General features: G+C 49.4%; 7 protein-coding genes across 7 annotated transcripts; 5 read left to right on the top strand and 2 right to left on the bottom strand.

The window, feature by feature from the left end:
• Positions 1-227: 227 nt before the first annotated feature.
• Positions 228-4,492, top strand: niiA (nitrite reductase niiA). The gene is made up of 9 exons (XM_040845707.1): positions 228-712; positions 771-921; positions 984-1,523; positions 1,578-1,660; positions 1,713-2,240; positions 2,296-2,498; positions 2,548-3,020; positions 3,070-3,227; positions 3,277-4,492. Exons 1-9 carry the CDS (start codon positions 537-539, stop codon positions 4,274-4,276), a joined length of 3,312 nt encoding a protein of 1,103 aa, XP_040707525.1. The 5' UTR covers positions 228-536; the 3' UTR covers positions 4,277-4,492.
• Positions 4,493-5,754: 1,262 nt separating this feature from the next.
• Positions 5,755-7,504, top strand: ASPSYDRAFT_53362 (MFS transporter; the record flags this gene model as incomplete). The annotated part of the gene is made up of 5 exons (XM_040848675.1): positions 5,755-5,922; positions 5,977-6,056; positions 6,105-6,380; positions 6,444-7,261; positions 7,323-7,504. The coding sequence occupies 5 exons, from the start codon at positions 5,755-5,757 to the stop codon at positions 7,502-7,504; spliced, it is 1,524 nt and encodes a 507-aa protein (XP_040707524.1).
• A 439-nt stretch (positions 7,505-7,943) lies between these two features.
• On the top strand, positions 7,944-8,425 carry ASPSYDRAFT_53361 (L-rhamnose mutarotase; the record flags this gene model as incomplete). Its single annotated transcript, XM_040848674.1, has 3 exons — positions 7,944-8,070; positions 8,124-8,260; positions 8,342-8,425. 3 exons carry the CDS (start codon positions 7,944-7,946, stop codon positions 8,423-8,425), a joined length of 348 nt encoding a protein of 115 aa, XP_040707523.1.
• Positions 8,426-8,844: 419 nt separating this feature from the next.
• ASPSYDRAFT_53360 (uncharacterized protein) lies at positions 8,845-10,264 on the bottom strand (the record flags this gene model as incomplete). The annotated part of the gene is made up of 4 exons (XM_040848673.1): positions 8,845-9,302; positions 9,355-9,415; positions 9,462-10,120; positions 10,168-10,264. The coding sequence occupies 4 exons, from the start codon at positions 10,262-10,264 to the stop codon at positions 8,845-8,847; spliced, it is 1,275 nt and encodes a 424-aa protein (XP_040707522.1).
• A 59-nt stretch (positions 10,265-10,323) lies between these two features.
• Positions 10,324-11,664, bottom strand: ASPSYDRAFT_38345 (kinetochore subunit FTA4 family protein). Its single transcript, XM_040845706.1, has 4 exons — positions 11,474-11,664; positions 11,173-11,341; positions 11,050-11,112; positions 10,324-10,996 (listed from the first exon to the last, which is right to left on the bottom strand). The coding sequence occupies exons 1-4, from the start codon at positions 11,637-11,639 to the stop codon at positions 10,690-10,692; spliced, it is 705 nt and encodes a 234-aa protein (XP_040707521.1). The 5' UTR covers positions 11,640-11,664; the 3' UTR covers positions 10,324-10,689.
• A 187-nt stretch (positions 11,665-11,851) lies between these two features.
• On the top strand, positions 11,852-13,025 carry ASPSYDRAFT_38343 (HAD family hydrolase). The gene is made up of 2 exons (XM_040845705.1): positions 11,852-12,141; positions 12,196-13,025. Exons 1-2 carry the CDS (start codon positions 12,088-12,090, stop codon positions 12,925-12,927), a joined length of 786 nt encoding a protein of 261 aa, XP_040707520.1. The 5' UTR covers positions 11,852-12,087; the 3' UTR covers positions 12,928-13,025.
• Positions 13,026-13,251: 226 nt separating this feature from the next.
• Positions 13,252-14,380, top strand: ASPSYDRAFT_25762 (60S ribosomal protein uL18; the record flags this gene model as incomplete). Its single annotated transcript, XM_040844201.1, has 3 exons — positions 13,252-13,254; positions 13,420-13,460; positions 13,519-14,380. The coding sequence occupies 3 exons, from the start codon at positions 13,252-13,254 to the stop codon at positions 14,378-14,380; spliced, it is 906 nt and encodes a 301-aa protein (XP_040707519.1).
• Positions 14,381-15,201: the final 821 nt, after the last annotated feature.

The following is a 15,201-nucleotide window of genomic DNA, read 5'->3' as shown; positions in this document are numbered from 1 at the left end:
CTGTTTATTACCTGATTCCGATTACTTTGTTCTGTGTCTCATTGATCGAGATATGGAGATAGGGCTTTATATTGTTGATAAGTAGACCAATCAGAGCCTCGGAATCTCTTATCTTGGGTGGAGATAAACGGGAGATCGTGGCCCCTCTCGTCCAATCAGAACCCCGGGCCTGGCCAGGACTTCCGCGGAGATTCAACCATCTCACACTGCAGTCAACAACACCACGCCGTGACCCGACCATTATCGTGGATACACCTAGCCACACTCTAATCTCCTATTGCGTATGGCGACTGTTGATTATGACTGTTGCCATTGCGCGATCGCTGATCTGCGTGGGGCCAGACAGCAATTGGCCCATTCGATTATCTCATGATCCCAAGCCCACGGAGATAATCAGTGAGAGGGACCAAGAGGTGGTTACTCACCGTACTACAAAATGACCCTGATATATATGGAGCTGAGAAAATCGCCGGCTACCGCTCTTTTAGGAGTCTCTCTTCTTTTGACTCTCCAATTTTCCGTCCACACCCAACACAATGCCCTTGCTGGACGGCCCCCGAGGCGTTGAGACTATCAATACCAGCGTCCACCATGGCATCTCCGTCATCGATGGAATTGACCCCACTGCAGAGCGAGAAAGTTTTATTCAAGATTCTAATAGGCGCCAAAAGATCGTAGTAGTGGGGTTGGGGATGGTTGCCGTTGCGTTTATGTACGTCGAGATCACGAGCTTCCAATGACCATGTGAAACTAACGCTGCTACTTCGTAGAGAGAAGCTCATTAAACTAGACTCAGAAAGACACAAGTACGATATTGTCGTTATTGGAGAAGAACCACACATTGCCTACAACCGTGTGGGTTTGTCGTCCTACTTTGAGCACCGCAAAATCGAGGATCTATACCTCAATCCGAAAGAATGGGTGAGTATTCTGAGATTGAGAGCTGGCTCTAGAGCTGATAGTAACAAATTCTGTGGCAATAGTATGGCTCATTCAAAGACCGATCTTTCGATTATTATCTTAACACTCGGGTAACCGACGTCCTTCCTCAATATAAAACCGTCAAGACCTCAACCGGTGACATTATTACTTACGATACCCTCGTTCTTGCCACTGGGTCAGACGCCGTTCTTCCTACTAGCACACCTGGCCATGATGCCAAGGGCATATTCGTTTACCGTACCATCTCCGATCTTGAGCGTCTCATGGAATTCGCTTCCACCCACAAGGGCCAGACTGGCGTCACAGTCGGGGGAGGGCTACTTGGTCTGGAGGCCGCCAAAGCCATGACGGATCTTGAAGATTTCGGCAGTGTCAAGTTAATAGACCGCAACAAGTGGGTATTGGCTAGACAACTCGACGGTGATGCAGGTTCCCTCGTGACGAAGAAGATCAGAGACCTTGGCTTGGAGGTGCTTCACGAAAAGCGCGTGGCAAAAATCCATACCGATGATGATAATAATGTGACAGGTGTGCTTTTTGAGGATGGCCAGGAGATCGATTGCTGCTGTATATGCTTTGCGGTATGTTTCTGAGCTCTCATGTCCTCATGTATGTAATGCTAATTTCATACTCAGATTGGAATTCGACCACGAGATGAGTTGGGAGCCAGTGCCGGAATCCAGTGCGCTAAACGGGGTGGCTTTGTTATTGATGAGAGGTATTTATCCCACCCCTAGTACCGATCTCCTTAAACTAACGCATTTCTACAGCTTACGAACATCTATCGACGATATTTATGCCATTGGCGAATGTGCCAGCTGGGAAAACCAAACGTTCGGCATCATTGCTCCGGGAATTGAGATGGCTGATGTGCTCTCATTCAACTTGACGAACCCGGAAAAGGAACCTAAGAAATTCAATAGGCCCGACCTGAGTACAAAGCTCAAACTGCTGGGCGTCGACGTTGCCAGCTTCGGGGACTTTTTTGCCGATAGAGACGGGCCTAAATTCCTCCCATGCCAGCGGCCTTCTGCAGAACATTTGGAAGGTGCAGACTACGCAGGCGAAAAAGAACCTCAAGTCAAGGCCCTCACGTACAGAGATCCTTTTGGCGGAGTCTACAAAAAGTACTTGTTCACCATGGATGGCAAATACCTGTTAGGAGGTATGATGATTGGTGACACGAAAGACTACGTCAAGCTCAACCAGATGGTCAAGACACAGAAGCCCTTGGACGTACCGCCCAGCGAGTTTATCCTAGGCGCTCAGAATGGCGGGGAGGAGGACGCGGACGACCTGTAAGCTTTTCCCAGTACCCTAACCGCTTGAATACTAACTTACGCTGTCAAACAGTGACGACAACACTCAGATCTGCTCATGTCACAATGTAACAAAGGGCGATGTGGTCGAGAACGTCAAAAGCGGCACTTGCAAAACATTAGCAGAGGTCAAGTCATGCACCAAGGCTGGTACCGGCTGTGGCGGCTGCATGCCCCTTGTGCAATCAATCTTCAACAAGACGATGTTAGATATGGGTCAAGAAGTCTCTAACCACTGTACGCACACCACTCCTACAATCTAATTATTCTTACTAACGGAATACAGTGTGCATCCATATTCCTTACTCGAGAGCCGATCTCTACAATGTCATTGCGATTCGACAGCTGAGAACCTTTGACGACGTGATGAAGACCGTAGGAAAATGTGCTGACTCTCTCGGGTGCGAAATCTGCAAACCAGCTATTGGTTCAATACTCGCTAGTCTTTTCAACCCACACATCATGGACAAGGAGTACCATGAGTTGCAAGACACCAACGACAGGTTCCTTGCCAATATCCAAAGGAACGGTACATTTTCTGTTGTCCCCCGTGTTCCTGGAGGAGAGATTACTGCCGACAAATTGATAGCCATTGGGCAAGTGGCGAAGAAGTATGGTCTATACTGCAAGATCACGGGTGGCCAGCGTATCGATATGTTTGGTGCCAAAAAGCAAGATCTACTCGACATCTGGACTGCTCTCGTTGATGCTGGGATGGAAAGTGGTCATGCTTATGCCAAGTCGCTTCGAACCATCAAGGTAGGAGCTATTTCCAACCCTACGCGAAATATACTAACTAAACGCTCAGAGCTGTGTTGGAACCACGTGGTGCCGGTTTGGCGTAGGAGACAGTGTTGGTATGGCCATTCGACTAGAGCAACGATACAAGAGTATCCGGGCTCCTCACAAATTCAAGGGTGCCGTTTCTGGTTGCGTCCGAGAGTGTGCCGAAGCGCAAAACAAAGAGTAGGATCCCCGTTCTATCTCTGTATTGAATGCCACTAATGCAGCATAGCTTCGGTCTTATTGCTACTGAGAAAGGGTTCAACATCTTCGTCGGTGGAAACGGAGGTGCTAAACCCCGACATTCAGAGTTACTCGCTAAAGACGTACCGCCGGAAGAGGTTATCCCTATCCTAGATCGCTATGTCATTTTCTATATTAGAACAGCGGACAAGCTGCAGCGAACAGCTCGGTGGCTCGAGAATCTCCCAGGTGGAATCGAATATCTCAAAGACGTCGTTCTCAACGACAAACTTGGGATAGCAGCAGAAATGGAAAAGCAGATGCAAGCGCTGGTCGACAGCTACTTTTGTGAATGGACCGAGACCGTCAGAAACCCTAAGAGGCGCAAGTACTTCCAACAATTCGCCAACACTGACAAGACAATTGAGACCGTGGAGATCGTCAAGGAGCGCGAACAAGTGCGGCCGACATATTGGCCCAAGGACGGAGCAAGTGAGGACTTCAAGGGTCATCAATGGTCTAGTCTCTCATGGCAGCCCGTCATCGAAGCCGATTACTTCTCAGACGGCCCCCCTGCAATTTCTTCCGCCAACATCAAGCGCGGAGACACCCAGTTGGCCATTTTCAAAGTCAAGGGCAAGTACTACGCTACGCAACAAATGTGTCCTCACAAACGAGCGTTCGTTCTATCTGATGGTTTGATTGGCGACGACGATGCCGGAAAATACTGGGTATCGTGTCCATTCCACAAGCGGAACTTTGAACTCAACGGCGAGCAGGCAGGCCGTTGCTCAAACGACGAGGAGATGAATATTGCCACTTTCCCAGTCGAGCAACGCGAGGATGGCTGGATTTATATGAAGCTCCCTCCTGTCGAGGAGCTCGATTCCATTCTCGGCACAGAGAAGTGGAAGATTAAGAAGGGCGAGGCTGCGGACCCGTTTGAGGCATATGACAAGAAGTACAAGGGGATAAAAGGCAAGAGAGTTACGGGGAAGGGGATCGAGGGCAGTAGGCCAGTCCGTTCCACAAATACCATCGACTGGTAAAAGGTTCTTAGTGCCAACGTATTATTTTATAATGTGATATTACGACGGGCAATGGGAATAGGGTTGTTTCACGGTGTTTTGAGGAGATATTTCTGTAGCATTATACCTAGGAGCTAAATACATTTACTTGAGGGTTTATTTCTGACGATATTGTACTCGAACATCCGGGAATATACTATTGACAACTATACAGAACCGTACCCCACTAAATTCTATGCAATTCCAGACATGTTGCTCAATAGTATGTCATAATTCAATGTCGGCACTTGGTTAATGCTTGTATGCTAAGGTTGTTGATGCTCACGTTACCCTAAACATGATTGGCTGATGATATTGTTATCTTTGCCCCAGCCAGACCCAGTCTTTCTTCCTCATCGTCCATCTCCCCCGATAACACCCTTACCAATGGCTCCATCTGGCTCTCCAGATCTCCGCGGAGTCGAACTCGAGTGTGGATCCTTGATATGCTTCGAGATGCTTTCGTCATTATCGTGGCGTCTAGAAACAGGGACAGGGTCAGGATCAGGGCTTGCTGTGTGAAGTGAACAAGCATACGGTAGGTGAGCATTCGGAGGGGTCCCCTGGGGAGCTTGTGGAAAGCGCGAGGCATACTCCCTACACTGACACCTGGGAATTCACTGATACAATTCATCCGCTGCAAAATTGCTTTGTTCGTTGTTCTTAGGGCTTCCTGCAGACGGGGTCGAGACCTGCCTCGTTGGATTCCAATTGAGGTCCGCGGAGTCTGTGGCTCAAGAACAGGCCTTATCAGACGCCCAAACTCTGTTCTCCAGTCTCGATATGCATAACTGGCCAGTGGGTCGTGCGCTTTTCTTATCTCCAGCTCGGATGCCGCTCCATCATGGCCACATCACGGACTGGCCTCCTCCGCTGCCTGCCCGACTGGTGTCTTTCAATATGGGGAATAGCTGTGATGGTCCAGACGAAGCCGTTGCCTAAACTTGACGGGTGGAGGCGGATCGACAACCCCGTTTTTTGGTTGGATGAGGGTCTCCCTGTTGCAGTAATCTCTATATCGCGGGTTTCTCGTTACGAATATCGACGAAACATCGGTCTAACTGACGTTTCTAATCATCAGTCGGGCCCGTGATAGACTGGTTTTCTTGTCCCGAACGCATCCTATTGCTGACGTTCCTCTGATACCCTGTGAGATACATGACACTTCTCGTTCCGTCAGAAGTGGCTCGTCTGAGGTTCAGATTATAACCATTCTTTATATATACCGGCCGGTCACTCGTCCATTTGGCCCATAATCCAAGTTAATAGTCAAGAATTTGTCTATTCTACTGTGTATCTCCCTTATAAATCTCAGTTCTTTGCTTTGGCTTCCTCCACATATATCCCCGAGGCATAATACTGTACGGCAATATCTGCTCGCAGGTTGAGCCTGGTTTCCTGTCTGCCATACACCCTGTTACCCACCAATCCAAATCCTAAAATCAGCAATATTCTAAGATATGGGCTTTTTCAAGTCAATGGTGGCCTCTCCTGAGGTCAACCCTAACAACCGCAAGGCACTCTCCATCCCGATACTGAATCCTCTTGACACATATGGGCGTGTTTTCTTCTTCTCATGGTTCGGTTTCATGCTTGCATTTCTTTCATGGTATGCATTTCCACCTCTGGTAAGTTCTCCTCATCAGCAGTACTGTTCGAGGATATTCTAACATTAAGTAAAGTTGACCGTCACCATCCGTGATGATCTAGAAATGTCGCAGACGCAAATTGCAAACTCAAATATCATTGCCCTATTAGCTACGTGAGTACCCTACAAACATTAATTTCAATTCAGCCCTAATTTTACCAGGTTACTAGTTAGATTTGTCTGCGGGCCCCTATGCGATCGTTTTGGTCCTCGTTTAGTCTTCATCGGACTATTGCTGGTGGGCTCCATTCCCACCGCAATGGCCGGTCTAGTTACAACCCCCCAAGGACTCATAGCCTTACGATTCTTTATCGGTATCCTTGGTGGCACATTTGTTCCATGCCAGGTCTGGTGCACTGGGTTTTTTGACAAGAAGGTTGTGGGAACGGCCAACTCCTTGGCTGCAGGTCTGGGTAATGCTGGCGGTGGTATCACATAGTGAGTACACTCTTGCGTCTTGAGGGACAGGCACGCATAAGAGTACTTACATTCCACAACCAGCTTCGTTATGCCGGCTATATTTGACTCGCTCGTCCATAACCAAGGTCTCCCCGCGCACAAGGCATGGCGCGTTGCCTACATCGTCCCTTTTATTCTTATCGTTGCTGCCGCTTTGGGTATGCTGTTTACGTGCGACGACACGCCAACAGGGCCGTGGTCAGAACGTCACATCTGGACAAAGGAAGAAACACGGTCTCAAGGCAACATAGTCGATCTCAACTCCGGCAACCAGTCTACACAGCCTTCTGGATCACCCTCGATTATCACCCACGTCGCTGTAGATGTGGAAAAGAAAGGCGTCCAGTCCCCCATAGAATCAGACGGCACCACCCAAGTAATGGGCCAGCTCGATGCCCTCCGGACAGATGCTGTCATTGCTCCCTCCCGCAAAGAAGCCATGAGTGTCGTTCTTAGTCTCGCGAGTCTAGCAGTCGCCATTCCCTACGCCTGTTCCTTTGGTTCAGAGCTTGCCATCAACTCTATCCTCGGCGATTACTACGACAAGAACTTTCCATACATGGGCCAGACCCAAACAGGGAAATGGGCCGCTATGTTCGGTTTTCTCAACATTGTCTGCCGTCCAGCCGGTGGGTTTCTCGCCGATATTCTTTACAACTACAGTGAGACGCTGTGGTCGAAGAAACTCCTCCTCTCCTTCCTTGGTGTCGTGATGGGTGCTTTCATGCTTGCAATGGGTCTTTCAGACCCGACGTCCGAGGCGACCATGTTTGGCCTTACTGCCGGCCTTGCATTTTTCCTCGAGGCCTGCAACGGTGCTATCTTCGCCCTTGTACCCCATGTCCATCCATTCGCTAATGGTATGTCCTCGCTTCGTCTTTCTTTTTTTCATAACTAGACCAGCTCCTAATTTTTTGTCAGGTATTGTGTCTGGTATAGTAGGGGGCTTTGGGAATCTAGGTGGCATTATCTTCGCCATTATCTTCCGATACAGCCACCATGACTATGCTCGCGGAATCTGGATCCTGGGGGTAATTTCCATGGCAGCGAATATCGCAGTTGCCTGGATAAGGCCTGTGCCCAAGAGTCAGATGCGAGAGTAATCTCCTAATTTACACTTCTTCGTTGGGATTTTGTTGGCGTTCTGTTTTGTTTGGCGGCAATATACCATGGATAGACCGAGGGTTAATGTATAGTTAGTTTATGATGTGACATGTCAACTTAAACATCAAAGCCTCGCAAGGTCGTTTGAAGATGCATACAATAATGCCAGGCTTTACCATTTATGGAACTATCTATATATCAGATTTAATAAATCTATACCCCACCCGTCAGGATCGGGCTGATTCTCCATTACTCGGGTTAATGCCCCCCGAACTGAGGGGCACGGCATCCAGCTAGGTATACTTTCAGTTTCCTCTCTTCACAATTTACCGACCTTTTTTGCTTTCCCTAGATTCCAACCCTTCAATACTAGTATCTCATTCAATTTAATTCAATTCAATTCAATTCAAACAGAAACGGAAACAGAAACAGACGAAAATGCCTACCCGTCGCATCGCCCAGATCGTCCACCTCAACCCCTCCGCCGTCGCCGCCTACAAGGAATGCCACGCAAACGTCTGGCCAGAGGTCCTGCAGCAGATCAAGGAGTGTAATATCCGTGATTGTATGTCTCTCCTTCTTTTGAGGAACCCGGTGCTAATGCGGCTGTCGTTATAGACTCGATATTCTTCGACAACGACCGCACACTATTCGCGACGTTCAAGTACGTCGGGGATGACTTTGACGGGGATATGGGGAAGATGAAGGCGAACCCGAAGGTGAGGGAGTGGTGGGCTATGACGGATGGGATGCAGGTATTTATTGCTCTCTTTAAGAAGCTAAAAGGGGTCAGATTTCCTGCAGGACAGTTATGCTAATGGAATGCGCCTCTATAGGAGAGTCCTATCCCCGGGGCTGTGAGCAGTGCTGAGGGGCCTGGGTGGTGGAAGGTTTTGGATGAGGTGTTTTATACGGATTGAGTGGATGGCTTCAAAAGCAATAACATGTACAAAGTAGAGTTGTCATTCCTCAATGTGAACATTCCAACAGAGCCGGCCGCTAATGGCAGTCAGATGGTCAAACTCTAGTTACAGGTATCTGGCTAACCTAGCCGACAAGTTGCTCTTTCTCGCAATTTTCCAGGTCTTAAGTAAAATGACCGGTGCATCCAAAAGTCCCAGCAATCATGTCGAAGTTCAAAACTCTTCAGCCAGCAATGTCAAGACCAGAAAAGTACATGCAAGTCATGCAAAGATGGGTATCCTTCGCGGGCGAAAATCCGAGCTGCGAGTTGCTAAACCGAGCAAAAACGTACCCAAAACGCCATCCCAGGTCAAAGAAGAAATCTGTGTCGAAAATCATCATAACTCATACAACATCAACAAAAAGCCGTGCCACCTCATTCGGCACCCCCCGGCACGTCCTTTAGAATCTCGTAGCCATATTCTTCCTCAAACTTCTCGGGTTCCATGCCTAAGGCATTGCGGTAGGCGCGAACTTCGTTCTGCAAGCCGGCAACGATGCGAATAGGAAGCTCTTCCTCCTCGCAGCGAAGACGATAAGCAGTACGAATCATCTCCGCGCATTTCAATGTCTGAGAATGCCAGTGGTCACGATCCAGGCGACTTTCTAAGTGAGCGTCACGCTCCGCCTGGAGAAGATTGTTGTAGTGGCGCTTCTGATACAGGTAGTGCAGATTATTGTTGTGGCAGTAATTGCGAATCTGTTCCACCATTGTGCCGACGGCCGCCTCGTATTCACCGATCAATTTGGTATTCTCGACCTGTTCGACTTTCAAAACTTCTACCAGGCGCTTCTCCTTGGCGAGGGCATGTTCAAGTTCAGCAATTCGGGCACCTAATTCGATTAGTATCATCAAAGGTAAAATAAAGGAATCAGGCCGGCTTACTGGATATTTCCCCATTCACCTGCTGAATGCTCGGGCTAGTTCCTTCGGATGAAGAACGTTTCTGCTATCGTCAGTGTAATCCAAAGCAAAAGGGCGGGAAAACAAACCATGATCTCCTCCGCGCTCGAAACTATGCTTTTGGTCATGTCTCGGTTATTCTTCAATACATCGCTCAGCTCCAGCACCATGTCAAAGAGATGACGCAAATCCATTTGATGTCCCGCACTCATCGGCACCCCAGCATTCATTCCTGGCATTCCGCCGCCGTTAACTTGGGGAGGCGGAGTGGCCATCGGCGAGGGAATCGGCTGACGAGGAACACTAGGTAGGCTGGAAGGTCCGGCAGCAGAATTATCGGTATAATTCGAAAACATGCCCGAACCGGAGCCGTTGCTACCGCTGCTGTTCAAAGACATGGTCGCGGCGTCGAAAGCACGATTCAATTCCCCCAATTGGGACTGGAATTCCTTGGGATTCGCAGTGAGCGCGCCTTCGTCGTCGTATTCAAATCCAGTGGTCTCGACACCCAGGACCTCCTTTCTGAATTTCTCAAGGTCTCGACGATCTACGTGGGTGGAGCGACGACGATGCCCACGCACAAATGGTGCCTTGGGAGCACAGGGAGGAGTAGACTCAGCGATTGTGTCGGGTGGAACGGAATTCTCGCTAGTAGGGACGGTCGGTAGTTGAGGCAGAGACCTCGATCTTGGCAGAGAAGCCCTAAAGGAGGTCGTCTCCGGCGTCGCGGTCGCGTTGTGTTCTGAAGCTAGTTGGTTTGGAGTTGTTGGGAGAGGAGGGAGAGGTCGGCCTTACCAAAACAGTCAAGCTCCGGAGTTTCGGATGGTAAACTCCGATCACCAGCCTCACAGGAGCCACAGGATGAGGCGGTGTCCTGGGGGGGATCCTCCATTGCAAGAGCCAACAGCCGTGCAGGATAAAAAGGTTATGCTGTTGTGGGGATAATGGCAGTTGTGTTAAATGTGAGAAGTAAGAATTGTGCGGCAGGAAGAATTATTATATTGTGTTTATTTTTCTATTTTCATCACGCTTCTGTCACTCGCGCCTGCTGCAACTGTGCAGCTGCAGTCAGGTCCAAGTATAGTTTGCCCCTTGCAACCTATTTCGAGAAACTAAGCAATAATCCCAGTTTTTTTTACCAGCCGGTGGGATATCCGGGGAAAATACTTAGGTAGCTCTTTGCTCTGTCGGCTCTTTCAGCGTTTTTGTGTCACTGGCCTAGGCAGAAACTGAAAAGCAACTGGATACAGGCTACGATAATATATGTGAAGTAAGCTCTGGCCATGAAATTTTCATATACCTCGGGCTCTATACTTGTCAATCCATGTCTAGAAGCGCCGCGAGTTTCTGCTCCGATCCCAGCACGTATGAAGCATCACCTCTACCATCATTACCCGTCTGACTCTGCGTTATCCGACCACTGACCCTTGCGACCAGCATCCGCATCTTCTCTAGTTCTCGAGCCAATTCACCATCTCTTGTGACGAGATTGGGTTGAATATTATTCTGCGGTTCGTCAAATGGTTCCAGGAGATGATGGAGCTGTCGCAACTGGTCCAGGCGCCGTTGTCGCTGTTGTCGCAGACCATCGAGGTTCGCAAGACGTTCTCGTAGGCGCTTGTACCTGTACAACGATGAGTCGGGTAAGAGTGAAATTTACCGTGCAGGGGTTCAAACCTAAGCTGTTCATCTTCGCTTGCTGATCTGTCGTAGAGCTCTTCTGGGAGCTGGATAATATTTCTTGCAAAACTTGTATCAGGCAACAGATTCGTAAGATTAATGACGTGCGCGAAAACTCACGGATGACTAGATAAATCGACAGTTCTGTCGACGCCTCTTTCCAACGAAGTCACCTCACGAGTAGCCTGGTTGACTGATGACCAGTATAGACTTGCGACTTGTTGTGATACATGTTGGATCGCCTGAGAGGAGTAAACAACGCGATTGTGCTGTTTCAGGGCCGCGTTAACTAATGGAGAGGCAGGTTAGTATTTAGTAAGACCATGTGAGGAGAATGCAAGTCAAGAAGCCCAACAGAGACACTCAGTGTAATCCATGGCATAAAGCTTGCGGGCAGCACGGCGGAGTACATTGCACTTACATTTCAGAAGCACCTCACCAACTACCTTATCACTCAGGTCCTCCTCTGCGGGCTCCGCGGCATAGCTTCTCCAACCCTCTGGGGCTTCGAAGCTTTCCGAAAGGATGCGGACCTGCGTCCTAATGAACGACGACTTCAATTCGGCGATGGACCGCGAGGATTCCATGGCCCCATAATGGCTGCAATGCTATGTTGAACAAGGCGTTTCCCACCGAGACGCGTTGATGCTATCGATAACGGCCGCCAAGCGTATCACGTGTTTTACAGAGAGTCGCCAGCATGGAAAGGAAGAAGGTATAGATAAGCAGTGCTTTTTCATATTTTGTGGATAAATACGTTTATCATAGTAAATTTATATAGCGGAAGTAGTGTGTTCATCTAGATAACCCTAGTTGTGATGTGGAATGTCTTCCTCGGTCTGGAATCACTGCCCATGGCCGATTATATACCTCGGCAACCCAATTCCCCCAAGTTTCTTACTCCGCAGAGCATACGCAAGGAAAACATCCAACCATCAACAAGATAACTTCTTGATATCTGCTGGAAAACGAAATTGATTCCCCAGCCACGTGTTTACAAGAGCAAGACCTCAGATCCATTTTTGCTACTCCACTATGGCGGAAAGTCAACGGCCGGTGGGCCTACTCTTTGATATCGGGGGAGTTTGTGTAAGCTGATAATAACACTCATGTTATCAACTACATGTGCTAAATTCAATACAGGTCGTGTCGCCATTCCAAGCCATCTTAGACTATGAGATCGCTCACAACATACCGCCCGGATGGGTGAACTTCAGCATCTCCCGCACATCACCCCATGGCAGCTGGCACAGATTGGAGCGGGGTGATATCAAAATGGACGCCGAGTTCTTCACTGGATTCAATAAGGACCTACGGGATCCCCAGCTGTGGAAGTTATTCCACGAGGATCTCCGGAAAAAGAACCCGAACAAAGTCCTTGAATTGAATCCACCATTGCCAGAGGTAGACGCGGAATGGTTATTCTGGGAGATGATGCGGGTATCGAGGACGCCCGACCCCTTCATGTGGCCTGCGTTGAAGAAGCTGAAGGAGTCTGGCAAGTTCATTATGGGAGCGTTGTCAAATACAGTCATCTTCCCGGACGGGCATGCGTATAACGACGACACCATTGGGCGCAGGGCGTTATTCGACTTCTTTATCTCTTCCGCGCATACTGGCCTAAGAAAACCCGAGCCGAAGATATACCAGGCAGCGTTGGAGGAGATGAATACGGCTGCCCAGAAGAAGGGACTAAGGCAGCCAGTGCGGGCGTCTGATGTGGTGTTTTTGGATGACATTGGCCAGAACCTAAAGCCCGCTAAGGCGATAGGGATGCGAACAATCAAGGTAAATCTTGGACATATAGAAGATGCAGTTAAAGAGCTGGAGAAGGTCACTGGGCTTCGGTTGTTGGACGAGCAAGCTAAACTATGAGGCGTCCACTTGACAGTTCCATAGTAAATATCTAACACGAGATAGATGTTAAACTTAGAGTCAATACAATCAGAATCGATTATCTCTTTGTAATGCGTGACAAGGTTGGGTTTTCTTGTTGCTGATCCAGCTTCTTAAAAAGCTCTTGGCGGTGTCCCGCGGCCTCGTCGCCGACCACACTGTAGAGATGCCCCGGGAATTGGATGCAACCAGTCTTGGCACACTAGCGAAGGCCCGTCCACAAATTCATCCCACGAAATTTCCCAATTTCTTCCTCTGCAGCCAACGTCGACAACTCGGTCCTCAGTCCGCCCAACAGTCAAAATGGTGAGTATTTACTGCCATCCTTGAAAAATCAGCGACACTGTCGCCTTGTTTCTGGCCTATCTATTGCAATCATGAGTTCTCTCGTGGTTTCCGGGTCTTTGCAAGATGCTTCGGATGAGGGTTATTTCTGAAGCGCAAATTGCTGACTCGAGTGTTATGTGGTAGGCCCCTTACCAAAAGACCGTCAAGTCCAGCGCGTACTACAGGTAAGCTCTCAATTGTAAATCCATTATGCGAAGTCTGCATGTTAACTTATTTTTTTAGTCGCTACCAGACCAAGTACCGCCGCCGCAGAGAGGGAAAGACCGACTACTACGCTCGTAAGCGTCTGGTCACCCAGGCCAAGAACAAGTACAACGCTCCCAAGTACCGCCTGGTCGTCCGCTTCACCAACCGCGACATCGTCACTCAGATCGTCTACTCTGAGCTCACCGGTGACAAGGTCTTCACCAGCGCCTACTCTCACGAGCTCAAGCGCTATGGCATCACCAACGGTCTGACCAACTGGGCCGCTGCCTACGCCACTGGTCTCCTCCTTGCCCGCCGTACTCTTAAGAAGCTCGGCCTTGACGAGGACTTCACCGGTGTTGAGGAGGCTGACGGTGAATTCAGCCTCACCGAGGCTGCTGAGACCGACGACGGTACCCGCCGCCCCTTCAAGGCCTTCCTCGATGTTGGTCTTGCCCGTACCTCCACTGGTGCCCGTGTCTTCGGTGCCATGAAGGGTGCTTCCGACGGTGGTATCTTCGTTCCCCACTCCGAGAGCCGCTTCCCCGGTTACGATATCGAATCTGAGGAGCTTGACGCCGAGACTCTCCGCAGCTACATCTTCGGTGGTCACGTTGCTGAGTACATGGAGGGTCTTGCCGACGATGATGAGGAGCGTTTCCGTGGCCAGTTCCACAAGTACACCGAGAACGAGGTTGACGCTGGTGACCTCGAGGAGCTCTACACCGAGGCCCACAAGGCTATCCGTGAGGACCCCTTCAAGAAGGATGAGGATGCTGGCTCCAAGAAGTCCAAGGAGGAATGGAAGGCCGAGAGCAAGAAGTTCCGCAACAACAAGCTCTCCCACGAGGAGCGCAAGGCCCGTGTTGAGGCTAAGATCCGTGAGCTTGCTGCTTAAATGTTTTCCTGTTAGGGAGGCGGATTGATCGTGCTTGATGCATAACTGAGTGCGATAGTCAAAGCAAAAAAAGTTTAACCTTGCCAACAATAAAGGGTTTGCCAATTCGGCGATTCTTCAGATATCCTGTAGCTTGATGATTTTCACGACCATGTTTTTGTTTTATGACTAGGGCTTACTTCCGGAGCATTATGGGTGCGGGGAATTGAAATGGCTTAATTTTCTTGAAAGCTCCAACAAATCGGCCGACTTATAGATTTTTCGTACATATACCGCTCCCAAGCCCTTCAGCCCTTTTGCCCTTCGCTCGCCACCCCCACCCACACTGACTACGTATCTACTCTGCCCAGTCTACACCGTAGTGTTCTCTCTGCCGAAGGTGCCCATCCAACCAAGCCTGGGACTTCTCCGCTGAAGATATATTTGCCTGCTTCATGAATACACCGGAAAGAATGCAAATGTCGGCATTTTAAGTGTTTTGGCCGTGTGTTTGATGCCGCGAAACCCGCGGACTATGCTTCCAAATAAGGTATCTTCCCTCGTGGGAGCTGTGATCCGCCATCGCTGATCCAAAGAGGATACCTGCGGGTCTGATGGAACTTGCAATTCACACCGTAGTGGGCTCCTATCTATCCTGAAGAATTAAGACTAAAACCGTGAAAATCCACCCAAGGATCTCAGGTGACACGACCGTTGGGCTGCCGGTGTAAGGAGAAGGAACCAGAAGACGCCACACATAGCAGCATTCGCACTCAGCAGTCAGCCCAAATACTCACCGGCAGCGACCAAGCGATCAGCAGATTGGAGTGATGGTTGACGGT

This window comes from Aspergillus sydowii (genome assembly GCF_001890705.1).
Source record: "Aspergillus sydowii CBS 593.65 unplaced genomic scaffold ASPSYscaffold_1, whole genome shotgun sequence".
In the NCBI taxonomy this organism is placed as follows: domain Eukaryota; kingdom Fungi; phylum Ascomycota; class Eurotiomycetes; order Eurotiales; family Aspergillaceae; genus Aspergillus; species Aspergillus sydowii.
The sequence above is the reverse complement of the archived record's forward strand: the minus strand, read 5'-3'. Positions and strand labels throughout refer to the sequence as shown.

Bases quoted from the DNA above. Each gene is read 5' to 3' on its own strand.
- ASPSYDRAFT_38345 (XM_040845706.1), bottom strand. From the start codon at position 11,639: ATGGAATCCTCGCGGTCCATCGCCGAATTGAAGTCGTCGTTCATTAGG. The intron at 11,342-11,473 runs GTAAGTGCAATG...CCTCTCCATTAG, and splicing joins TGGTGAGGTGCTTCTGAAAT to TTAACGCGGCCCTGAAACAG. The intron at 10,997-11,049 runs GTTTGAACCCCT...ATCGTTGTACAG, and splicing joins AGCGAAGATGAACAGCTTAG to GTACAAGCGCCTACGAGAAC.
- ASPSYDRAFT_38343 (XM_040845705.1), top strand. From the start codon at position 12,088: ATGGCGGAAAGTCAACGGCCGGTGGGCCTACTCTTTGATATCGGGGGA. The intron at 12,142-12,195 runs GTAAGCTGATAA...AATTCAATACAG, and splicing joins TTGATATCGGGGGAGTTTGT to GTCGTGTCGCCATTCCAAGC.
- niiA (XM_040845707.1), top strand. From the start codon at position 537: ATGCCCTTGCTGGACGGCCCCCGAGGCGTTGAGACTATCAATACCAGC. The intron at 2,241-2,295 runs GTAAGCTTTTCC...GCTGTCAAACAG, and splicing joins GAGGAGGACGCGGACGACCT to TGACGACAACACTCAGATCT. The intron at 3,021-3,069 runs GTAGGAGCTATT...CTAAACGCTCAG, and splicing joins AGTCGCTTCGAACCATCAAG to AGCTGTGTTGGAACCACGTG.